Source organism: Quercus lobata, chromosome 4 (assembly GCF_001633185.2).
Source record: "Quercus lobata isolate SW786 chromosome 4, ValleyOak3.0 Primary Assembly, whole genome shotgun sequence".
In the NCBI taxonomy this organism is placed as follows: Eukaryota; Viridiplantae; Streptophyta; class Magnoliopsida; order Fagales; family Fagaceae; genus Quercus; species Quercus lobata.
The window spans coordinates 95,746,706-95,772,714 of record NC_044907.1 but is presented as its reverse complement, the minus strand read 5'-3'; the positions used below and the strand labels follow the sequence as shown (position 1 = coordinate 95,772,714).

Here is a 26,009-nt window from a genome sequence, read left to right as displayed (position 1 = left end):
ACAGTGGGGTAGACATTGCAAAATAATCACAAATAAAGGTGTTTATTGCAAAATTTTGTAATTTAGGATGCACACTGCAAATGGCCCAAAAAGATTAGGATAGATAGCTGTGATTAACTATTTGATGCAGGAGACACAGGAAGATTTTTATTTAGTATTATTTATGTTTGCAAGTCAATTGCATTTTTATATTTTAGGTCCTAGTAGTTTATTAGACTATTAGTATTTCAATTTGAAAGCAGGGCTATTTTTGAAATAAGGAAATTAAGGTTTCCTACGCCAATTAGAACTACGGTTTAACAATCCTTTATAAGTAACCTATTGTACTCCTTGAGGAGATGGTTGATATTTTGATAAATGAAAAAACAAATGGCTGTTTGGTCTCTTTGGTCTGGTGCTAACACCAATTCCACCCTTGGTGCTGACTCCTAGTGGTTTTCCCACTTGGTGCTGACTCCAAGCTAGGACTCATTGGTCATATTCTTTTATTTTCCTATCTTTCAATTTTATTGTTAAATTGTTCTGGTTGCCCTGTGTCACTCTTATTCCAAATCAGGACGAAATACCCAAAAATAATCTTTGATGGAGCTCAAGCTCCCAAATTCCCTTTTCCAGGATTAAGAACATCTATCAAGCATTCAAAATTACAATACGCAGAATCGGAGAAATAAGCATCCAATATCAATATCTTATTTATCCAAGAATCTACTCCTGGATCCCTTGACTGGTGCCTTCTCAATGGCAAGAATCGACTTGAACTGAGAATTGAACATTAATAATTTTCTGTATCAAACATTATCCTAAAAATTATACTTTTTCCTTTACCCCATCACAAACTCGATCACCTTTCGAAATTTGGATAATGACTAAGCAATTAGGCTAAGGGATAAACTACCCCTTTTGATAGTATCAGTTGGACGACATAGCTTTGGGGACAAGGAGGAAACAAACTAAAAGAAAACTTAGTAAAATAAAAGTAGCTTGCTTTTGCTGTATCGTATTTTCTGCTGCTTCACTCAAAACCGGAGCAGTGATGTGGAGAAAAGGGAGGTTCAGGGAAGTAGTTCCAATGGGTTAATCTTGGAAAGAACATGTACAAGAGTGTTCAAAACCTCTATTAAGAAGGAAGAAAGAAAGATAGACTAGGCAATTGAAGTAGAGTACAACCTAGAATCATGGAGATAGTTTGACATTCTAGTGTCTGCATGACACAACTTGTCACATTATTTTTTTTTTAATTTTTAATTTTTGGATTAGTACAAACTTGTTTCACAATTAATATCCAACTTCCAACTCTAAATTTTGTTCACCTTCAGATGCAATGAACTCTGAACTTTAACCTGAACATAAAAATGTTTACCTTCTATTTTCTTGGTAAATAAATGCAGAACTGAGTAGGACTCTTTTGAATCTTGAACACAGTTAATACCAAGTTCGAAAACAGGCTTCCTTTTAACAACTATTTGCTTTGCAAATTACAAAACCAGCACAGATATATTAATTGAGAAGCAGGTGAAGCAAGGTTACCTGCTTAGAAAGGGCCTTCTCAATAGTGCCCCAAACAGGAAGGATGATCCCACCCAATACATTTACTTCCTGTATTCTTCTGCCAGTTTGACAGTAGTCACCAAGCTTACAATTGGGGCCATGCATGCACTACAAATAAAGATAAATAAGCTACAAGAAAAAGAAAAAAAAAAAAAAAAAAAAAAAAAACAACCAGAATCGACAGGCATGTACACCAACCATTAATTTAGGGTATCAGGTTTAGAAATTAAAAATCTACAGTACAGATTCTTGCACTAGTACAGGATAGATGACAGTTTAATTAATTCTAAAGACTCATAAAATTTTAAGAGAGAAATTCAAGTAGTTAAGGAGGTAATACAAGGAATCCTTTGCACTTACTACTCCAGGGTTCTTACTTATTTATATAGGCTAAAATTTAAGCTACACCTAATGTAATTATGTTAGTTCCACACCACTTAATAACTTTTTATTGGATGAGTTTTTGAACAGTCCAACATTGCATTATAGTATCTCCTTAAACCCTCCACATAATTTAAAAAATATCAAGATGATTAAAAATCAATAACTACTAAATCTAAAAAATTTGTTAACATTTCAAGTTTTTCATATTTTAGAATTGTACATAAAACATAGTTTTTTTTTTTTTTTTTTTCTTTACAAGTAATAGTGCTTCATTGAAAATAAGAATAAACAAAAAGGAGAACCCCAAGTACACAGGCAGTGTACTTTGGATACTACATATAAAATATGTTTATGGATCGAATGGTAAAAAACATCCAATTGGCATGCAATTTGGCATTCGTATTAAAAACATATAATCTAACATTGGGATTCTCTTAGTCTTGTACAACACTTTTTTGTTAAAAATTCCGTTACTGCTAAATAAAAATTTTGCACCATGCGGTGTGTAAACTAGATAATGCTGAAAAAATAATGAGTTTGCAGTATCAAACATTTATGAGTCTCCACCTGTTTAGTCGGAACAACTAAATGTTAATCTTCATAGTCCAGCAAGACTTTTTAGGAAATATTAGGTGGAAAGAAATGATGAGCCACATTGTTTCAGCATATACATCTAGTTGAAGGTGGCTTGAACAGCATTGTTACAGAATAGCGAGTGAGCAATTCATGCCTTTAATCACAAATATAATAGCAATTTTCAATATCAAGTCATGTACACCTAATTAGCCAATTATTCATATGAAATTGATCATTAATGTTGTTCTATGCAGACATCACTCGACTATATATACAAAAATAACTTCATCAACACTCTCTACCTGTTTAGATGATACTTCATATTCATCTTCCCAACCACTACGAGCTTTCTCTAAAGATGATAATTTTCTGTACTTGTTTTTAAGCTCTGACAGGGTCATTTCCCTGGAGAACATAAAAATAAGGTGGTTAGAAATTAGAGGCTAAAGTGCAATGCTTAATAAAGCCAGGTAACTACCAAGAAAAAAACAATATAGTTATGATCTTTTATCATATAAATCTATTAATTATGAAAATAAAAAATCTATACCTTATTGACTCCCCAACAGCAGGACGGACTATCTTATACATTCCAGAAGCAGAACTGAAACACAATTCAGAGCAAAACAATGAAAAGAGCAAGTCAAGCAGGTGGCTTTACTGATTTGAATTATATATATGCTATTGTGTACGTCAGTGTGCATTGGTAATGCAGGTGCACATAAATATGACAATTGAGGTTTTTATTTGTAAGATTTAGTAAAGAATAAACTATATGGGATGGTTTCAAAATAAAAAGGAAATAAGTTCCAATAGTAGAGTGAAAAAATCACACTAGGTAACTTAACCCCAAAAAAATATAGTCAACAGATATAGACCTTGGGATGGTTTAACGTAAAAAGTAAACTCAAGCCCGCAATTTCAACATGTCAAAGAGAAACAATAGGTTTTGATATAAGAACATCAAATTACATTCATATTGTTCAACTAACTCAAGATAACTTCCCTTAATGCGAGAAGCATGTCTGGACTTGGGAGTTTCTAGCCACTCATATTCTAGCAATTAGTAACCAAAGTAGATATTTACTTAATGGTACTGTGCAAGATGAATAACAAGCAATTTCAAGGGGAAAAAATGATAACATTAGCTAATCCCATATAATACCAATATACAGTCCAGTCTAGTTAAAATGTAATACACCCTCTGTCCCCTTTTTTTGTCCACTTTTAATACACACACACACACATATATATAGACACACATACTTAAATAATATAAATGGCAGGGTATTGGAAAAAGAGTAATTAATGACAGTTGACTTTTAAAACTAAAGCATTTTAGGACAACCAAGAATAGAATACTGGACAAAAAAAAATAGGATAGGGAGAAATATTTACCTAAATTAAGGAATAAATAATACACATAACGAACAATATTATTCAACATCAGTTCCTCTCATCCGAACGCTGCCAAAGATCTAGTACCTCTAATCTAAAATTCAATATGTATGACTTTGGTTGACTTTGAAACTGCCACCCATAATATGAGCATAGTGGTGCAACATTCCTTGTGTTTTTAAGCACAAGATATCCAAATTCTTATTGTATCAATTTAGGGCCAGTTTGGTAGAAGGTTTTTAATACATTATTTTGCTTTTGAAACCTGAGAATGCTGGGTCCCACTTATGAATCTAGTGTTTGGTAGGTGTTTTGAGGATACAGTTTTAATAAAATAGTTTCCAAAATACAGTGTTCAAAACATGTATTCTGAAAACAGCCCTTGGGGGGTTTTCAGTACTCTGAAAATTGCTTTCAATGGCATTATTGTAAATATTTTGGCCCCAAACAAAAAAAATTTATTTTCAGTTCTTTAAAAAAAATTCTCAAAAAATGCAGCCAAACACACATAATGCAAAAATTTGTTCCCTGGAAACTGATTTCTAACCCAATTTTTTGAAAAACATATTCACATTGTTTTGAAAACAAAAACAAGAATCCTCACACCAAACAGGCCCTAAGCATTTTAGAAATAGTATCATTCTTATGAAGACAAGCCAACAAGTCAGAGAGTTGAAACCCCCAAAAAAATAATATATATAAAGAAGACATGAAAACAATAAGTTGTTCTAGATTCCTTCTTAGATTTATTTATGTAAATGTATATTTTTTATAAGTAATAAAATTTTTATTAAAAATCAAAAAGTAGATTATGTACACAGGAAATTTATATTTATATAAGTGCATGATTGCATGGATATAAGATTCAACAAGAAAAAGCATGGATATAAGAAAATCCAAATATAATACCTTTCAAATGCCAAAATGAAGTGACGTCTCCCCAACCACTCCCTTCTAGATTCATAGAACCCATCATTTGCTGAACTAAGCCCATCTTTTTGCTTCTCGTCAAGCATGGTACTTGCAGACTGACACAGGAAAATTGAATTAGACATGTTTAGTTACTTTCCAAAATCAACAACCCACTCAACTTAACATTTGGAATGGAAAAGGCACCTCCCACGTGACTCCACGATCAAGAGTGAAAGTAAACAGCACTGTTGATGCCCCAGACATTTGATCCTCGTGAACAGTCTGAACAGAAAAAGAAATTAGTAAGACAAAATTTGAAAACCCGGTGAGAGATTTGGAAGAAGAATTAACCTTGGGAGTTCCTTGCAATTCAATGACATTAGCTTTGATATCAACAATCCCTGAGTCAAGATTCCCTTCAATGCGTGCATTCTGAATAAGGAGATCCAAGATGCTGATGAATAACTCAAACAGCCTGTGTTTCGATGGATGTGTTAAGATAACAAGCACAATTCTAACTGCAGTGACCATATCACTTTACAATCAACAACCCACAGACCTGTTTTGAATATCAGGGGGCAAGCCTAAAATCCGGTTAAGGAAACGTCCAACGTCATGCATGTCTGAGTCAACAATACGGCCAGACAACTTTCCAGAATCTTTTCCATTAGCTGTGCCAAATATAAAACTCGATCATATATATAAAACCAAGTAAAAGTGATAGTTACAAGAATATGAACAAGTAGATGGTTTTATTCCACTCAGTTGTAAGTAGATGGTTTTAGTATTAAAAATTACCAAGAACTGTGTCCCTAACTATTCCAACAGACACAAGAGCAGCTTTTGCCTTCACAATGAAATCTTGGATTGTCTCTAGTTTTTCCGATGAACATCCAGGAGGTACAACTGGCAGAGAATCCTGAAAAGTATGAGTTTGTTAGTTCCCACAGTATACCGCTTATTTTTTCCACTGGTTTTAGCACAAAGAGAGCAAGAGAGATATTATTGTCAGGAAAATGCTATAAAATAAAATAAGAACCTGCTCCATTATTCCTTTATACATCACCACAAGGGCCCTCTTTCCATAAGCACTATCATAATTATAAGCACTCAAAGATGGCCCTGCCCTGCAATGTATTCAACCACATATAAGGCACAGGATTCAGTGGGTTCACGAATAAGTTTTTTTTTTGATAAGTTGAATTCACATAGTGCTTTCATAACCAAAATATCAGAACAAACCCAACTTGCCTGCGGTCTCCCTGTGTTAAAGCACCAAGGGATGCTAATCTCTTGGCAACAATTGATGCAAATCTGCGCTCTCCGCCTAGATTAGTGAAGAGTAGCCTGCAAAGCATAGGAGTAAAAATTAATTTGTCAAACAAATTCAAAAACTCCATAAATCATCAAAGACATCTACTTTGAATGCGGCAACCATTTGCAACTGTCTCAACTAATTCAAATTGGCAAAAGCATTACTGGGGTATAAGGATTGTGTAGTTAACGGAGTTGTAACAAGCGTGAGAACAAGTGGAGATGTCACAAGTGAGTTTCCTATCACAATAGGATTGCATCAAGAATTCCTTGTGTTGATTATGAATGAACTTACTACACTTTCAAGTTGAAGTCCCTTAGTGTATGCTTTTTTGAGGACAGTATAGTTTTAGTGGATGAAATTAGTCGCATAGTAAACACGAAGTAAGAAATATAGAGGGGTACTTTAAAATCTAAAGGACTGAGCCTAAGTCTAAAATAGAGTACATAGAGAGCAAGTTTAGTAAAAAGAGAAACAAGCATGAAAGTTGTAAAACGTAATGGTCAAGAGACAAATGGATGGCATAACCATAACATGGTTAGAGAAATACTTATAAAAAAAATAACATGGTTAGAGAAAGAATATCCTCTTTGGAAGCCTAAGGTTAAGGCAAAATCCAAGAATAAGTGTCCACAGTGATTAACTAGGGTTTATATTTTATTTTATGTTTTATTTGTTCATTCTAGAGTCAAGGGTATTTTTGTAATTCTACAATTGTTGGGTATGGGCCATAGTTATGGCCATGGGTTTCATTTTTGAAAGGTACAATTTTAATAATTGAAAAGGACAAAAGCACCAAGCAGTACACAGGATGAATACTGAAGGTGAATCAAAATCACTGAAAAGTATGGCAATCAAGAAATTCCAGCAAACTAGAAAAAGAATGACCACTTAAAGTAGCCATCCACGCATAGAAAGTACTTAAAAACTGAGCTTCAAATTCGCAATAGATGGTTCCATGCCTTCGAAAGTGTGGCTATTCCGTTCCTTCCAGATAACCCACAAGATACAAAGAGGGATAGCAGTCCAAATATCTCCAAAACTGTGGGCTTTGGTTTAATTCAATTAGGATTTGGTTTACTAGTTGAAGCAGAAGTCCTCATTCTACTAAAAGAAGTTAGAGTTAGGGTCTATGAGTTTTGTACTCAAACAAGTTACAGTTGATCAATAAAATATTGAGTGTTTTGAGTATTGAGACACTTTAGCCTTATTGATCTTTTTCCCTTCCTTTTCTCTTCGATTTTATTTTTTTTCCCCTGCAATACTATTCATGGAACTGTTAACAGGTTGTGAAAAAAAATCGACTTATGTTTTTTTTTTTTTGCTCTTTTCAACCCTAAATCAAATCTTCTCTGTTCTACTACAACCATTCTCAATCTTGAACCCTAACCTTTCATCAACAATTCTACACCCTAGATCCACCCTAAACCCTCCACAACCACACACATTTGACATAGGTCAAAGAGAGGTCGCCTTTTCTCTTTCATTTCTGGCGCAAAGTTAAAAGAGCACAAGCTATTTCCTTTTCTCTTTTTCTTTTTGCTAGGCCAAGCTATTGCAGCTATCATTTGAATATATGGCGTTTAGTAACCTGTACTCAGGCGCTGAGGCTTGATTTGACCGATGAGTTCTTCCAAACTGTTGAATTGCTCGGTCAGCACTCCATGGAAGTTCTAGTGTCAAATGCACCCTTCTTTTCTGTCATTAAATAGTAAAATGAAAAAAAAAAAATGAGAAAAGGGAACAGCTTGAAAAGAAAATGGCGAATAAATTACATATCTGAATCCTCTAGGGATGTTATATTCAGTTCTTACTAAGAAGAAAATTGCAGTAAGCATGCAGATGAGGTAGTCGAAAAACTATGCCCTGCATATGAGAAAAATTTTCACAAAATAAACATACCTGATTTGTGGCTCTTCTATCTGCCTGCAAAGAAACACCAGCCGACCCCGCTTCAGAAATGATGGCAACCAATTTCTTACCATCCATGAAGAGCTGCTTCTCATGCATGTTGACCATCTCCATTGTGACATCTTTTCTAAAGCAATATACAAAATAGCAACTTTTAGCCACCATGAAAAAAAAAAAAAACAAAGAACCATGAGGAAAAGGATACCCAAACTCACGTGTTCCGTGCTTGGTAAGTTACACCTTTTCCACTAGCAGCCCTTACAAGCATGCCTCGCCTCCCTGTAATTTCTGACACTTTTTCAGGCCCTCCAAGCTGCATAAAAGTTACATGCATGGTCAACAAGGATAATAGCATTAGATGCAGCAGAACTGCCCATGATTCCACTGTTAACTAAACAGATCCAATGTCCAAGTATAAAAAGCAGTGAAGCTTGACAGTGCACAGAAGAACAAAGATTAACACGTGAGGCAACAAATTACAATAATAAATTATCACACCACACACCCCCCCCCCCTCTTTTTTACTCTCCCTCCCCCTCTTATCCATATTAAAAGAATGTAGTCACCTCCCCCACAGATAGGCTTTGTTAACGAGAAAGTAGCTGTTGAGCTTTTAAAGGACTCAGGAAGTTACAACAGTATCACAACTCAACTAATGGCTTCAATCTGGAAAAGCAGACATAAAGTTCACAGTTCTTAGTCTTTCAGGACTGAAAAACAGAACCTAGCAAGTTGAGATAAGGTTCTTTCACTAAACATGCATGCCCTCATTTACTCAAAGTCACCGTATTCTCAGTTCTGTCCTACTCAGCTTTAACTTCCACTACTACAAAAGAACTCCTTAGAAATGGAATCAAGGGAAATGGTGAGCATTTCTAGTTAGATGTTATGACCCAACTGGTACGATGGTGAATATTAAGCACTTGTTACTGTATTGTTATGATGTTGAGGTTGTAGGAATGTACATAAGCTCCCAAGTTGATGGTGAAAATCTATATCAAATCATACACTCAATATATTTTATTATTTGTATTGAAACTTAACATGGGTTAGTTACACGACAATGTCACCTAGGAAAGCCACATCCCATCTGCCAGCTATTAGGTACAGGACTTCAACTATTAACTCTGAACTAAATATAATACTCAAGGGCAGAATATTGGAAAATGTTCACCCCAAATGTTGCTGCATTCACTTGGCCAATATTGCTTTGTTTGCCAATTCAAATCCCACTTCACAGGTCAATGACACCATACCCTGGTTAGGAAAGTCTTGTTTGATTTCAGAACTGCAGCTCATTTTGCATATTCAGTAACTTCAGCTGACTGCAGTTCTTGGGTTAGTAATGGAAGTTGAATAATTAAGTCAGATACAATCATACAAAGAAGCATCTCATCAATCTTCACAGGTTCCCAAACCACAAGCATAGAGGTTGACTAGCCATGTTTCAACTCAATGCCAAAAAATCATGAAGCTATCCTTCTTCAGCAGAATTTTGGAAAACTTTTGAAAAGCCATGGAATGCATACAAAACTACAAATATTCATACTAATACAATGTAAACAATTCATGAAAATGATAACGACATGTGGACACCACCTGATCAATAATGTCATCTAAAGGATTGTTTGGAAGACCCAAAGAACGAATAATCTGCAAAATTTTGGTCTTACGCTCCATAGCCGCTTCATACCTATGACCAAGGTTTATACACATGCATTACTGCCTTAAGCAATTTGTAACTTAAAAAATTACCACCCCCAGACCCATAAACCCTCCAAAGATGAACAACTCTTGAAATAGGAAACCTCTTTAAAAGTTCGGTTAGATAGGCATGTCTTGCTTGAAGATATTCTTCTGTTTTTTCCTTGCATGAATGACATGACCAATCTCCGATTACTATTTCCGTGACAGGTGGGACTAAACAAGCAGGATGGAACAGTTGGGAACAACAGGAACATTGAAGCAATTTCTTCCTATCCTGCAGGGAAGGATGTAATCATTAGTAACATATTGCAGACTCTCAAACCAGCTTGTTATGTCAAAAGAAATTACCTCTTCAAGATTGCAAATATCGCAAATCTGAAACTCATCATCAGATTCAGTAGATTCATGAGCAGAATCAGCTGCATTGATTAAACAGAAACTTGGTGACAAGAATTCAAAGGAAAAAAAACCTTAGTGACAAGAAAGCAAGTACTTCAACAAGTTGACAACTTTTGCCTCAGCAAATAATATGCACCACACCAAAAGCAGTAACACCCAAGTAAAACATATATTATGAATGATATTATTTACAAAAAAATTGTTGCACCTACTAAACAGTCTAAAAGTGATGCACCCTATGAAGAGTCCAGCGGAAGATAAAGATAAGGAAAACAAAAAACAATTGAGAAACCTCCCGACATGAAAAAGGTCAGACATTGATGAAGGTCAAGGTCGGGTAATGGCACACCAAGTTTGCAAGTCAAATACAAATAAATAAAATCTGATTTGCAAAAGCTTTATAGTACAAAAGAGAAGGTAGTTGATAGATAAATGCAACAGATCCAACAGTGTCTAGTAAACTTACTATCAGATTCTTCATCACTTTCACCATCACTTGCAGGTTCCCATTTTGCAACTTTCCTAACCCTCCCTTTTATTGAGACACCGGGAGTCGCTGAGTGTCTTTTCCGTTGAAGCTCCTTTACACTTTCCTCTCCTATAATATAATAAGAAAGCAACGCTCAGTTAAGAAGACTTATGAAAGATACAAAAAAAGCTCTAGATAACCAACTACATGCCTTGGACAGGTTCAGGCTTTTCTGGCAAAGGATAATTTTCCTCCACAAATTTTAGCAATAGTTCTCGAGGTCCCGAAATAAAATCATCTAGTTCAAGACCCTAGTTCAAGGCAAGGAATTAAAAAGCATTCAAATATGAATATCAAATAATCCAAAAAACATAGATTAGTAGTAAACGCATAGAACTAACACAAAACCAAAACGCACATATTTTGTCACAGCTTCCTCAGTCCGTGCCTCTCCAGTACTCTGAAGGCCAATCACCACACACTTATCTTCATTCAATGCTTGCTTAGCTAGTCTTACAGTAGCAGGCACCTTAGCTGACATACACATATGTCTAAAGAAACGCTACAACAGCACATGGAGAAACATAGCAACTATGTGAATGGAGTAAGAACTTGAAAAAGAAATAAAAATTCAAATGCAATGCCAAAAATATTAAAGCCAGTACCAACGACCCTGCAGGTCATATACCTGATGGCTTGCCCAATATAATCGCCACAACTGACTATTAGGTTTCTCATTTGAAAGAACCGCACTTGCTGACAGCAATTCCACGCGTAACTCTGCCCAAAACTCTGCAGCCTTTTTATACATTTCCTAAGAAAAGCAAAGTAGGATGATAAAACTCTAGAGATCTACAGAAATTTCAAGAAACAAGAAAATTACAAATTGAATATAATATTGAAAATAAATAAGGAAAATGCGTTCATACAAGATATTGAATTTAGTTGTTCACAATGATCATTAAAAAAAATACACCTCAGCAAAAAAGAAGCAAAGCCTACAGAAAGTCACAAAAAAACATTTAAAAAACAATCAGCAGTTCCCATCCCTTAAGCTCAAACCAGACAACTAGTATAATTTCCACTACACTGGTCACAATCATAATATTGCAAAGATTTTCTCTCTTTTTCACCCACAGCAACAGAATTCAGACAAACATGCATGTCTGCACATGTGTGTGTATTTAAAGTTGCATCTCCACGAAAGTGCCTCCTCCATTCCTTTGGCTGGCCTACTCAAGGGGGGCCTGATAGAACTTGAGAACAAGGTCTAACCAATTAACAATTTTTCCCCCGTTTGGGGGGGGGGGGGGGTGGAGCACAACATCAAGGACAACAACCAAAATAAGCTCACCCAAGAGCAACAAACAATGTGAGCAATTTTTGGATTACGGCCAAGTACCAACATTAATTTTCATTAAGCCAAGGCAAAAAACTGAGATTATGAAGCATGTACACACCCAAACTGTTGCTTGCATTGGAAACATATACATATCAACTAGTAACAACAAAAAGTGATTTTATTTATGCAGTGTCAATATAGCAAATTAGTGCCTTATACCATCATTTCATCTTCTAATGGTGCTTCAACAACTTCAAACTCTGCTCCTTTGTAGCTAAGTGTACGACATACATACATCCCCCTGACATGTGGAGAACATATTTTTGATAAGTAACAAAAAATTTATTGATAAAAAAAAACACCCATGTGCACCAGCAGTGTACTTGGGGAGTACAATTAGTCCCTCAAATTTCAATGCTCAAGTAAATCTAGCAAAGAAGAATAGGGAAGAGATTTAAAAGCAACATTCCATTATTAGCAAAACAAAATATTTTCTTTAATTTTACAAAAAAAATAACCTTGCTTTCATGTCCATGGCAACAAGTTCCAATGCTCCAACACCACCCTTTTCAAGAGCATCTGCAAATAAATTTCTTTTAGAAAATGATCTGTGTAATTTTAACTAGTTTAAGTAGGACATTAACAAAGTGACATAAAAAAAAATTAAAAAAAAAAAAAAAAAACACAAAAGTGATTTGGGGAAGTGTAACCAAATTGTATGAACAGTAACCATTAACCAAAAATGAAATATTATTTACCTTCATTAATAAAAAGTAAATGAATTGATGCATTTTGTGCTAGTGTGTGGTCTGCATGGATGATGGATGCATGCATATATTTTTATACAATGAACTGCTTCAACTAAAGCCATGTATTTCAACATGACACTGCAATTGAGATTGTCACTTGAGCAATTAATTTTCTGGCAAATTAAATAATGAATTATAGATAGGGAAAGGAATGACACAAGAGTAGATAAGAGAAGCTAGCATGATTAAGTTATTGTAAACAGCAACTACAGGTATTCTAACTTTTGAAACACGCAGACATTCCAGTTATAGTTTACTAACCCAAATATGATCATATCAATATCATATTCTACCCATAAACTATATCCATATTCACACTTCACGGGCTGGCATCATTTAAGTTGCCTTGCTGAGACACCATAACATGCTAAACCTGGGCTTCAAGCTTAAAGCACGCCTGGTGCAGCAGGGATTCTGTTTAAGCTTATAACATGCACACATTTCGGACTATAATCAAGTGACACACAAGCATTCTATTAGCCATGTCAGCAATTTCAACAATAAGATGACGGAAAGGATAGTAACAAGAGACAGTACAAGAGGCATATTTAAGTTGAGGACCAAAATGAAATCACCCCTAAAAGTTGAGGACCAAAAGCATATTTAAGCCAAAATTATATAAAGTGGCAAAAAAAGAAGCAAAGAAGGCTATCCAAGAGGAAAAATTTAAGAGTTACTATGAATTATATAGCAAGTTAGGGACAAAGGATGGAGAAAAAAATATATATATAAATTTGCTAAGACAAACAGAAATGAAAACATAATTATCATAAACATTAGAAATGAAAACAAGAGACTTGAATTGTGCCAAGCGCATTAAAGATGAAGATCAAATAGTGTTAGTAAAGGAAGAAATTAAAGAAAGATGAAAAGATTATTATGAGAAACTTTATAATTGAAGAGATACATGAGATTGGAGCGATTTAAGTAAGCCAATAGAGGATAGAAACCTTATAAGTACTTGGGTGAAAAATGAAAATGGGAAAAGCTGAGTTTAAAGACACATTGAGGAGGGTGAAAATGTTGGGAAAAGCCATGGAACCTAATGATATTCCCATTTAAGTTTAGAAGTGCTTGGGTCATGTGGGTATATGCTAGTTAGCAAACATGTTCAATAAGATCTTAAGTGCTAACAAAATGCCTACCTGAACGGAGGAGAAGCACTCTACTATATTTATTAGAACAAGATATTCAATACTGTACAACTTTGTGCAACTATGATGCTAATAATAAAGAGTTCAAGGAAAAACAACATTAAGTACCAAAGGATTCAATATTTGTGGTCTGGTTTAGATGTGGGGATTTCATGGCACCTTTCATAGGCTACTTAGTTATTATTTAGTCTTAGTATTAAGTTTCTTTATGTTAGAAAGTTGTTGGTTCAGTTTTACTAAATTAGGGGCAGTTTGGTAGGTTCCCAGTATTTAAGAAAGGCCTTTCCCTAGTTGTACCAAACGCCCATGAGTTATTTTGTGTTTTGAGTACTTTCCCTATTTGGTTTACAAGTTCTTAAGTACTTTCCTTTATTTTTATTTATCCTAGTTGTTATAATATTAATTAAATTATTAAATTCACCATTTCCTAACAACTTAAACTTTTGGGACAATCGGTAACTTAACAAAGTATCAGAGCAAGAGGTCTTGAGTTCAATCTTTATCTCCACTCTACCTCCCACTTAAAATGTTAAAAATCTCACATGTTGAACCTTACTTCTCAAATGGGAGTTTGGGCCCACACATGAGGGAAAGAGTTAGAACTTAGAATTATCATTAAATGGTAAAATTTAGGGAAAATCATACTTTATCTCCCTAAACTATACCCTCATTTACACTTACTACCCTGAACTTTTAGAATGCATGATTAACACCCTAAACTATAACGTATATTTCACTTTGCAACCTACCGTCAATTGGATGTTAACTTGAACGAAAAAGCATGTCACATGCGACTCATGTAGCCTTTGCAAATGTGCCACAACATGAAAAGACCAAATTTTCCTTCTCCAATCCCTTAAAACAAAATCGTTTAACAAATTTAACTCTTGTAGTGCCACGTAATCATTGTTTTTGTTTTAGGGGATTGAAGAGAGGCAATTCGGTCTTTTCATGTGGTGCCACGTATGTAGAGGTCGCGTAAGTGGCATGTGACATGCTTTTTCGTTCAAGTTAACAGCCCAATTGACTGTAAGGTACAAAGTGAAACACGAGTTATAGTTTAAGGTGGTAATTGTGCATTCTGAAAATTCAGGGTGATAAGTGTAATTGGGATATAGTTTAGGCCATTTAGGGTGGTAGAGTATAATTACCCCTTAAATTTACAACTTCCTAACAACTTAAGCTTTTAGAACAATCGATAATTTATCAAGTTAGAATTATGGTTAAATGATTAAATTTACAATTTCCTAAAAATTTAAGCTTTTAGAACAATCAGCAATTTATTATGGTATTAGATCAGGAGATCCTAAGTTCGAGCTCTGTCTCCACTCTATCTCCCATTTAAAATATTAAATCCCACATGTTGGACCCCACTAATTAAGGTAGAGTTTGGGCCCACACGTGAGGGGAGAGGGTTAGAATATTAATTAAATGATTAAGTTTTACATTTCCCACAATCAGTAACTAAACACTTTCTTTCTAGGAATAGGTTAGTTAGGAATCCTAGTCCTTCTAAGAAAGGATTTAACAATAGCCTATATAAAGCAGTGTTGGTAAAAGTGCACTTAAGTGCAAAGCCTCAAGGCTCTGGCACTTTTTGCCTCTAAAGCGAGGAGCATTCAAAGAAGCAGCTTTTTTGCGCTTTTTCAAAAAGCCCAAAGCGTGATTTTCACCCTTTTTTATATTTTTCAAAAATCAACCAAAACTGAATTAAAACTATGGGATCTTGACATTATTAATATAATCCATTGATTTGGCATAATTTTAGTGTAACTAACTTATCAAAAATATATATATTTTGAATGTAACTTCTCTTGAAACCCACAACCCCTAGTTCTTCTCTATTTTTATTTTTATTTTTTCTTGGTTTTTTCTCCCCAAAGCAGTAACACACCCAGCTTCTTCTTCTTCTATCTTTTTCCCTTTTAAATATCTGCTCGATACAAATTACCAGACTGTTATTTCCTAATATTCTTAGCTCATTCATGAAAAAAAAAAAAAAAGAGTATGATATAATAAATTTGTGATAATTTTTTAGTTACTTTAGTAGTTGATGTTGAACATAGCAGACTAATTCTTATAATCTTATAGTCATTAAGTGATTATATTATTAACTATTATTAGTAATTAGTCAGGGAATTATGGCTATTGGAGATTTAAGAAAGGTTTCATGGAAATATTCATATCTAGCTGATCCAAAAAATTAAAATGACTTGACTCACAATTTTTGTGTTAAAAACACAAACATTGCAAAAGTAGGGCTTATATAAATGTTATATAAATTATATAAAATGTTTTATTTCGATTTATATGATAATTTGATCATTTGATTGTTGTCTTCCTCATTAATAATTATTTTTAAATTTATTAAATTATTTTTTTAAAACATGTGCTTCACTTCAATAAAGTGCGCGCTTGCGCTTTCTGCCTAGGCCTTGGAGCTTAAGTGTGCCCTGCGCTTTTACCAACACTGATATAAAGGCTTTATTGTAGTCAATAAAATTCATAGTGAGATTGATTTTAATAAAATTCTAGCAACCCATTTAAGTTGAGGATATGATTTCCAAGTGTTCTTGCTTTATTTCATGTTGAAGTCATTCTTTAATACCAAAAAGTCATCAATAAATCCCGTATTCTCATTAACTAAACCCTTAAACAACAACCCATGTTAAAGAACCTTTCAAGATCTCAACAAGAAATATAATTTAGTGCTAAGTTTCTAAAGATACTACATCAAAATTGGTAGCAGAGCCCATTCAAGCTTCCGTCTTGTGTTAGATTTGACATAGTGCTTTAACATAGTGCTTTGACATCATGGGAGATCCTATACAAGTGGATTGACTTAGCAAGATGGTAAGGTGCCTCTTGGAGAAAAATTCTTCAATGACACCTTCAAGATTTTCTGCTTGATTGGTTGTATAATCTTGGGCAAGGTGAGTGCACGTGATTGATTATGCAAAGCTATAGAAGAAATTATTTATTATGTTTGAAGTTGTAGAAGGTGAACCTGTGACTATTGCTCGATTCAGGAGTGGGCTGAGGTATGAAATTAAAAAGGAGATGTCTCGTGTACCTTTTTTTTTTTTTTTTTGAGAAACTGTCTCATGTGTACTTAAAAGATCTTGAAGATGCTACAGAAACTGCCCTTTTGCAACTTGGAACATGTTGAAAATTCAATTTGGTCAAAACCCTAAAAAAGGTGCGTAAGGGGGAAAAAGGAGAGAGTAAAGATTTTTTTTTTTAATAAGTAAGAAAGATGTATATTCAATAAAGATAAAATAAAAATAGCACAATTATGCATAGCATGACTTAAGAGACAAGAAAACACACTCAGAAAATCACGGAAATCTATGAAACTTGTTCCAGCTCCCCAAAGACCAAGGCGGACCATATAACCCATATTGCGTGGTTCAGATGCACCAGTTGCTGAGCAATAAACAACACGAGCTTCAGGAAGTCGAGCCTGTGATATTCAAATTTTGAACATTTTAAGAGTTAGTGGACACCCAGTTTTACTATTATCTGCCTGCATCTAGGTTTTTTAGGACAAACCTGCAGATCAAGAACTGCTTCACCCGTACGTGTTGGCTGACTTCCAGCTTCCGGTACCAAATTTTTGGCTTTGTGGCACTACAATGAAGCCATTGACCCTTAGCAATGAAAGGTAAAAAAAAAATATATATATTGAAACCTTGGAGCACTTAATTGCATCAGTTACACAACTTAAAAAATAACATTTCCAAAGAACAAAAGTCTAGTACCTCATCAAATATGACAAGACCATCAAATCCTGATGCACACCACTGCGCAAGCTGCTGCAGACGAGACCGACCTTTCTCAGAAGATGCTATGAGGCTGCTGTATGTCAAAAATACAACTCCCTCCTTGACCCCAACGGACTTTGAATCAAGCTTAGAATAAGGCAGCTTGTTCAAAGCATGCACTACAAACATAAAATATATTATAGCAATCAGGCAAGGAATAACAGCAATAATCCTATAAACGTTTCAAAAATCCTTAAAATAAGCAACCCAAATCTATACTTAGTAGTTGAGACGATAGTGCCCTACAAGTAATATTCTTCTTTAAATTATTTTAACAAATTGATCACTTACATGTGAAGAATTAAACCAAGCAAAATCAAACAACAAAATGAGGCAACCATATAGAAAGCAAACAAGCAAAAAAATTCAAAATCCCCAAATACACTGAGAAACCATGCAAAAAAATATACTTGAAATGCAATTTAATATAAAGAATTTTACTTAAATATAATTGCTAAAATTACTCCCCAGTGCTCCACAATTAAAATTGTGTGGAAATTGTAACCAAGGATCTCTTTATTTTTCTCTACAAGTGAATAAGTCATGAAACTCACATCACATATAACTTTCAATCGCCACCCCATCCTCAAATTTATTAAGTGTAATGCCAATCTTGATAAAGCCTTTACATTTGCAGAATTACAACACTCTAATGAGAATATTTTATATACTAAAACTACCAAATTATTGTCTATAAATTCCTTCTGGAGATAACTACAATTTCTTTTTACCTTCAATACAATTTGCTCCCACATCATCCAAGTCTCTTCTAGCATCAAACTTCAAGTCTGAACCAACAGAAATCCACCTGTGTAAGATCATTGAATATAGGAAAAAATAATTACAAAACATGAATTGAAATATATTTCAAGTACTGCCCAGCAGCATATGCAGTTATCTTTCCTCCCACGGGGAAGGGAAGGTTTCAAAAAATAAATAAATAAATATATATATGTGTGTGTGATAAGAAACTAAGCATGCACACAGAGATTGCAACTGAAAACATACAATGATTTCCTCCTCCCATGGTGCCAGTTTTCCCATATTAAACCTGCAATTGTTCGGCCTTTACCCACACCAGCTCCATCTCCGACAAAGAATCCCGCCCTAGTACCAGTGGGAAGGTGCTGGAGGTGTCTCTGTCATGGAAACTCACATTATCTTACAAGTAAAGGAGCATTCAAAGAATTATAACCATGCGTTTTATAAAAGCTACCTGACAAGCATAGACCAATGTCTCAATTTGCAAACATGACAAAGCTTTGGAGCTTTCCAAGTCATCTCTGATTGTCAGATCATAAGTCGGCTCAGGTGGCTGAACTGCAGATAAGGATGATGTCTCCACAATAGGATCTGGATGGGGAGGGCCAATAGATAGTTTCGGAGGGCGCTGCAAAAAGATTCATGCAAGAATCATCAGAAATACTGGTTTGAAAGTTTCAACTGAAATGTCAAGTCACTATAAGAAAAGAGAGAAAATGCCCAAATAGCAGTTCTTATGTCTTGAAAAACAAATCACTCACATAGTCTGTGAACGTCTCTCCCACCAAGCCACCTTCATCTTCTTCTCGCTCTACTTCAATGGCTACCTGACAAAGTACAATGTAAATGGGAGAACAGAAGTACTTATCAAAAAAAAAAAGGGAGAACAGAAGTGTAGGTGGAAGGAAACTAAAATGACTTTAGAATAAAATACAATCGGAAGAAAAAGTCTTCCTAAACAATTAATGATGATGGCATGTACAAATTTCACAAATTAAAAGCAGATATTAGCGTGAGGATCACTGAAAATAGGAACCTTTAAGGACTCCTTGCTGCCAGCAACATTGAAGCAAAGGTATCAAGTGTCACTAAGGTTAAGACTAGGGTGTGAAGACCAACAAGATCTGAGGATCTGGTTGCTATACAAATTAAGCTGCATGTGGTGACAATTGGTAGTAGGGGCAGACCAACTTGCCTGAAGTGATTGGTGGAAAATTATATGGTTTTCATTCGCATTTCCGAGGCATGCCTTTGTTCTTTGGCTTGCTATGAGGAACAAGCTTACCACAAGGGGCAAATTAGCTCAGTGGAGAATCAAGGTGAAATGAGGTGTGTCTACTGCAGAAGTAATATGGAAGATAGAGAGCATCTATTCTTCCAATGCAGCTTAACTGGCAGGATATGGAGAGAAGCTATGAGATGCTGTCTAATTGAGAATCCTGAACTGGATGGAGTACATTGTTGGATTGGGGTCTAGTTAGCTTGAAGGCTATAACTGATAACATGCAAAATTGGGTGCAGCAGTCTACCATATCTGGTCCCTGAGGATGCAAAAACACATGGAGGCCAAGTCCAAAAGTAAAGAGCTGATGATGCAAACAATTAAGAGGAAAGTTAAAGTCAGAATTTATGAAAAGGAAACATCAATAAATCGGAGATTAATGAAGCTTTATGTAGAAAATGAGAGATTCCTGGCAGGAAGGCCTCCCCTTAGTGTAATCAATAGCTTTATCTTGGTTGGAACCTGGCTGTGGGTGTAGTTCTGAATGAGTGATGAAAAGTTGCAATGATTTGTATGGTAAGGGATGAGACTCCACTGCCTTGATAATTAATTACTTAAATTGCTAATTCCTAATTTTCCTAAAGCAAGCATGAAAAACCTGGCGTTGTAAAGATTGATGGCAATTTTTTTTTTTTAAATAGAAAACTGAATCAATGAAAATGTAAGGGAAGGTTTGAAATTGCTAAACAAAGAAGAGGATCGCCTATTCAGGGGCTCGTATAACTGCTAATAGCTTTCGGTTTTGGGGGAGGATTTCTTGCATTCTCTTAAGGGTATCCAGCACGTTTATTAAAATAAGATGAGGTGCTTTAGCCGTTGACCAAATACAGAAAATGAAACCCTATCCTCTAACATAAATATATAGTGCAATCCAATTTGTGATAGCATACAATTTCACAAATTGGGAAAACTCTTAACACTAATGTGCCTTCTTTTATTGAATGAAGACTGCATGTACAAAATTTGACACAAGGGAGTCTGAAGAAGTTCAAGAAGAAAATTATGTACACAAGAGTAGTGACTCAATAAAATCTGGTATGGAATTACTATTAGTAAAACCTCATGCAAGGGACTACTCATAGAAAGATCAATGGAACAATGCTATCAAAAGAGTCACCGAAGTTTCCATATCCTCCAACGTACAATGGTTTTGTTCCATCCATAATGTCAAGACCAAATATAACAGCACTAAGTTCAAAGTATCTGAGGAAAGTTTATCAACCCAATTCCTCCAGCCACACAAGAGATCAAGGACTTTTTCCGGTACCATCCATTGCATTTAAGACGAAACTCCACAAATCAAACGCAACAATGCAGTGTAACAATAAATGATGCACCATCTCCCTTCTACACTGACACATACAACATCAAACTACTAACGTATATCCTCACAAAATGAGGTTGTCACATGAGGATCCTCCCCCAAGTCGTCATCCATAAGAATGAGATCCTCTTTTGGGTCTTAACACACCAAATACTCTTCCATGGAAAAGGCACTACATGTAGACCCCTTAAGGCATTATAAAAAGAACTTACATAAAAATTTCCACTCCCTTTCAACCTCCAACTCAATATATCACCGCCTTCTCCTCAAGGGATATTTGAATAAAGAAGAATAAGGAAGGAAGCTACTACCCCAAACTCCCAATCATTAAAATCAAAAAGAACGATTACATCCTGACTCCTCATTTACCCTACGGTCTGTCTAACCAGCATAGAAGCAACCAATGCCTCTCTAGCAATGGGGCATTCAAACAAAACCAGAAAGAACTCCTTCAAAGAATGATCCCCACACCATCTGTCGTGCTGAAAACAAATACAAGAACCATCTCCTACATCAAAGTGTAAACACTGTAAAAGTATGTCCTAAACTCCTACCCCATCCTAATGCTTTACCATAAGCCACACCCATATGCTCTTCAAACAGGTTTCTAACTCGAACCACCCAATTCCTCACCATACTTCATAGCTACTAAACACCTCAACAAATGCGTTTTTCTTCTGTTTTGAATCGCCATAGCCATTTTCCCATTAGGGCTTGGTTAAAAGTTCCCATCATCCTAACCCTCATGCAACCATTAGTAATAGGAATGCAAACCATACCCACCCCACCAAATGGTACTTGAACTCATCACCTATCATTGAGAGACAATCTAATAGACCTTATACATCTATTCAAAAGATAAAAATAATCATAAGTGCATAAAGTGATTTTGGGTCACCTTTTGCTGTATTTGATTGGTTGCTCGATTTTTCTTCATAAGAGTTAGTGACACATGTCCTTTATCTCTACACAATGATCTTTTTCTTCTGTTGGACATCAAATTAGAGGAAAATGCAGATGAATGGCAAACATGATAATGAATCCATTCATATGCTAAGTCAAAACTGGATTAGCGCCTTCTGTTGTTTAATTCAAAAAAATATATGTATCCGCACTCATGTTTTCTAGGTGGTGATTATAGGTAAATAAATTTCAAACTGCAGAAATGTTTATCTTTATTGGTAAGTTACACATGCACCTAGTGAAATTTGAACCCATTACCACACCCTCAACCCACACTAAAATGTCATTTGATCCAGGACTCATTGGCTACAAGGCCCAAGCTATGTCCAAGTCTTACAAGTTCTCACATTATTATTAAAGAGTCTATGACTTTGTATAGAATTGACCAGCGAAAAAATAAAACACATGACAGACCCTGATTAGTCTCATGAATATACATAGTCAACCCCAAAATTTTCAGATTAAGACTTGGCTTTGTTGTTGTTGTATTATAAATAGAACTTCTATAAACATAACAGCATATATGTTATGCTATATGTGTCAATGCTAAACCATGTGCCATTCAATAGAAAATTCATTTCTTGTGGTATGGGGTTTCTTTCCATTTCTAGCACAACTATGCCAGAGTGTGCGTTGAGGTGGATGCTCAAAGAATCTGGTCGAGGATTTTGATCAATTAGGTGATAATGGCCAGTGGCTAAGGGTGTATGCAGAGTATGATTCTTCTCAAGAGACCCACTCTGGCAATGTCGCAGGTATCTTCCCACCTGGTCAAGTAAGAACCTCCCTTATGATGACTTCTCTTATCTTTCAAACAATATCAGTAACGTTTCAATTAAAAATAAATGAATCCTAAATTCTTATCCGTATCGATCAAACAATGTACATCCTCCCACAGCAAACACAACTCATCCTCGTCAATAACTCTAACATTATAACCATATATGTAACCAATTCAATCCTTTAAGAAAAACCTCTATACTTGCCTTTGTTGTTGTTGTTGTAGTATTATAAATAGAACCAATATAACATAAAAGCAATACATGTTAATCTGCATCAATCAAACAATGTACATCATCTCGCACCAAATACAACTCATCCTCGTCAATAACTCGTATAACATTAACCACACATGTAATCAATTCAATCATTTAAGCAATTCCACCAATAGTAACACTAGCATTAGCACTGGCACTAGTAGCAAACAAGACAGTCACAAAACCTAATCAATTGAATGAGATTTACAGTGAGAAAAGAAGCAAAACCTCGTTGATTTCCTCGGGAGGCGGAGGCGGAGGCGGAGTCTGGCGAGGTTGATAGAACTGCTTGAGCTTGGACAAATCGACAGCGAGGTCAACGTTGCACTGAGGGCAAGTGAACCTGGCCAAGCCATGAGGGACATTGAGAATGGCCTTGCAGTGAGCGCACGGCACCTGGATCTTCGTCGGATCGATGCCGTGCGCCGGCACGTGTTGCTGCGGCTGCGACGAAGGAGGCGCGGGGAGAATCAGAGGCGGAGGCAGAGACGGAGAGTAAGAGGGAGGAACCGCAGGAGGAGGAGAAGGCAGCTGCGGTGGAGGCGGCGTAGTCGTCGTGGCGGCGGCGGCGGCGGTCTTGAATTGGACTTTCATGAGCTCCGGAGGAAGCATCTGGGGCAATTGACAAGTCGGACACACGAATTCCGTCACGCCAGGCGCCACCGTCAAGATCAGTTTGCAACCGGCACATCGAACCTGGACTCCGCCTCCTCCGACGGTAGACGGCGGCGGCGCCGGAGCGATTGGCGGAGGAGGCTGACTCATAATTGAGTGATTCCGGAACGATCACTCTCTCTCTCTCACTCAGAAATGCAATGATGTATAGAGTGTAGAGAGAGAGAGAGAGTGTGTGTGTGTGAGTGTTGTGTATAGGAATAGATAGCAGGTTAGGGCGCGAAGAGGGTTTGGGGATTTTTTTTTGCTTTCTTTCTTCTTCGTTGGCGTTGGCGTTGGCGCTTCGTGTTTTGTCTCTCTTTCTTTTGTAGTATTGTATTGTATTTGGGCTCTAACCAAAAATGAGACCTGTGACGTTTGAAATGGATCATTCTCTCGCCTTTAACTGCTAACAGTATACGCTCTCTATGCTCACGTGACATTTCCACGTGATCATTATCCCTTTCATGTCCTTTCCTTTCCTTTTCTTTTTTTTTTATTTTTTATTTTTTTATAAGAGAGTTCAACTTATAACATTCACTCATGCCGATAATTTTTTAACATTAAACTAAAATACCAATCAGTTTTTGGTATAGATAAGAATTAAACTTCAAATCTTTTATTCAACCATCAAAGATTTCACCGGTTGAGCTAACTAAAACCCTCATTTTCTTTCCTTTTTAATCTTTATAAAATCGGGAAAACAAATATTAGGGCAAATTACTAGTGCTGAAAATAAGTTAAACCGTTTAAACAACTCGATAAAAAGTTCGTTCATGTTTTTTTTTATAAACGAACCAAATTTGAGCCTTAATTTTAAGCTTAAACAAGCCGAGCTCAAAAAAAAAAAAAAAAATGGTACATGAACATGCTAGTGAACAATAGGGATCTCGATAAACATTGTTGATGCCCACTTTTGACAAAAGGCCCAGTAGCAGAAGAAACTCAACAATATGAAAAAAAAATGGGAAGAGAGAATAGTAAAGCAAGTTCAACAGGCTAGAATTGCAGGAATAATGGTCAGTAAGCCCACAAGAATGATAAAAGGTAAAGAAGAAGTAAATAGGCCGAGAAAGCTCAAAAAATGAAGTAGTAAACCCATGGGAACAATAAGAGATAAAGAGGAGGTAAATGGGTCTAGGAAGCCCAAGAAATGAGTTAGTAAATTCATTGGGTTGGCTTAAAGGCCAATAAGCCCGAAAAGTAATAAGAGGTAAAGATATGGTAATTGGGCCGAGAAAACCCAAAGGATTTAGCAAAATCCATGGAAGTAAAAGAGGTAAATAAAAAGTAAACGAGCCGAGGAAACCCGAGGAACGAGATGGGCTGGCACAGCAAGAATGCTGGCTCATAAGGGCCAAAAGAAGTAAGGATATGGAAAATGGACTAGCACAGCAGAAATGTTGGCCAATAAAGCCCAAAAAAGGTAAGGATGTGGAAAGTGGACTGGCACGGCAGAAACATCAACCCGATAGCCCATAGGTAACAAGGAAATAAAAGAGAGGTAATGATATAGTAGGAGCAATGCAATGGCGTGGCAGGACCCCCAGCCAATAAGCCTATGAACACAAGAAAGAAGATGGGCTAAGCAAAAAGGAGAGGGCTTGCACCCAAGCAATGCCCAGTCCAAAGAAGAGATGGAAAGCAGAGAATGTGAGCCCAAAGGCCCATATGTCTTTCACGCCGCAAGAGTTAAACACCTAGCAGAACATACAGCAAAATCAGACAAATACGAAGGTAATAGCAAAGGCGTGAAGGCCAGAAAAGTAATGGATTCAAACAGAAGTGGAGCATACACACAGAGCCTAAGCACCACCTACTTGTACCCAGCTAAATACATGAGAGGTGAGCCATGGGTCAAGGGTATGAGAAAGTGTGGCTGGTGGTGGGGAGAAACAGAGAGTCTATTTTGGGGTTCCCGCTTAAACTTCTTTGGGGAGAAATGTCCTACTGGGATGACATCTCACCTAAAAGAAGTAAGTATGAACTAGAATCATTAGATGCATGCAATAAAAATAGGTGAGAGAGGGATTTAACCCTTATCTAGATGAGAGTAGTGAAAACAAAGAGAGGTAAGAGACAAGACAAGCCATTTTTATCTACGAATGAGGCGTGGTGCAACCAATATAATGTAATGGTAGTGGTTGGGTAGCCGGCGGGCCAGTGGGCAATCTTGGAAGAACGCCCACAACAAGCCAAAAGCGGTTGAGGGGTAAAAATGGTAAATCCTACCATGACA

General features: G+C 36.1%; 1 protein-coding gene across 3 annotated transcripts in view; it reads right to left on the bottom strand.

Moving 5' to 3' along the window:
• The window catches only part of LOC115986489 (protein FORGETTER 1), a 44,249-nt gene extending 20,116 nt beyond the window's left edge, over positions 1-24,133 (bottom strand). For 2 of the 3 annotated variants that reach the window (XM_031109570.1, XM_031109569.1), the window contains exons 1-30: positions 23,345-24,133; positions 19,272-19,337; positions 18,965-19,138; positions 18,757-18,887; positions 18,480-18,556; positions 17,686-17,867; positions 17,477-17,554; positions 17,255-17,387; positions 12,480-12,540; positions 12,181-12,262; positions 11,308-11,433; positions 11,038-11,181; positions 10,831-10,930; positions 10,617-10,748; positions 10,100-10,170; positions 9,853-10,025; positions 9,644-9,737; positions 8,260-8,357; positions 8,036-8,171; positions 7,725-7,831; positions 6,070-6,165; positions 5,858-5,945; positions 5,617-5,737; positions 5,378-5,489; positions 5,170-5,293; positions 5,023-5,100; positions 4,816-4,934; positions 3,059-3,112; positions 2,811-2,913; positions 1,528-1,656 (exon numbers count right to left, since the gene is read on the bottom strand). In XM_031109570.1, coding sequence (XP_030965430.1) covers positions 1,528-1,656; positions 2,811-2,913; positions 3,059-3,112; positions 4,816-4,934; positions 5,023-5,100; positions 5,170-5,293; positions 5,378-5,489; positions 5,617-5,737; positions 5,858-5,945; positions 6,070-6,165; positions 7,725-7,831; positions 8,036-8,171; positions 8,260-8,357; positions 9,644-9,737; positions 9,853-10,025; positions 10,100-10,170; positions 10,617-10,748; positions 10,831-10,930; positions 11,038-11,181; positions 11,308-11,433; positions 12,181-12,262; positions 12,480-12,540; positions 17,255-17,387; positions 17,477-17,554; positions 17,686-17,867; positions 18,480-18,556; positions 18,757-18,887; positions 18,965-19,138; positions 19,272-19,337; positions 23,345-23,881 — 3,726 coding nt within the window. In that variant the 5' untranslated portion in view covers positions 23,882-24,133. Of the gene's footprint in view, positions 1-1,527; positions 1,657-2,810; positions 2,914-3,058; positions 3,113-4,815; positions 4,935-5,022; positions 5,101-5,169; positions 5,294-5,377; positions 5,490-5,616; positions 5,738-5,857; positions 5,946-6,069; positions 6,166-7,724; positions 7,832-8,035; positions 8,172-8,259; positions 8,358-9,643; positions 9,738-9,852; positions 10,026-10,099; positions 10,171-10,616; positions 10,749-10,830; positions 10,931-11,037; positions 11,182-11,307; positions 11,434-12,180; positions 12,263-12,479; positions 12,541-17,254; positions 17,388-17,476; positions 17,555-17,685; positions 17,868-18,479; positions 18,557-18,756; positions 18,888-18,964; positions 19,139-19,271; positions 19,338-23,344 lie in introns of those variants that run through there. The other variant, XM_031109572.1, reaches the window with a different exon arrangement.
• Positions 24,134-26,009: the final 1,876 nt, after the last annotated feature.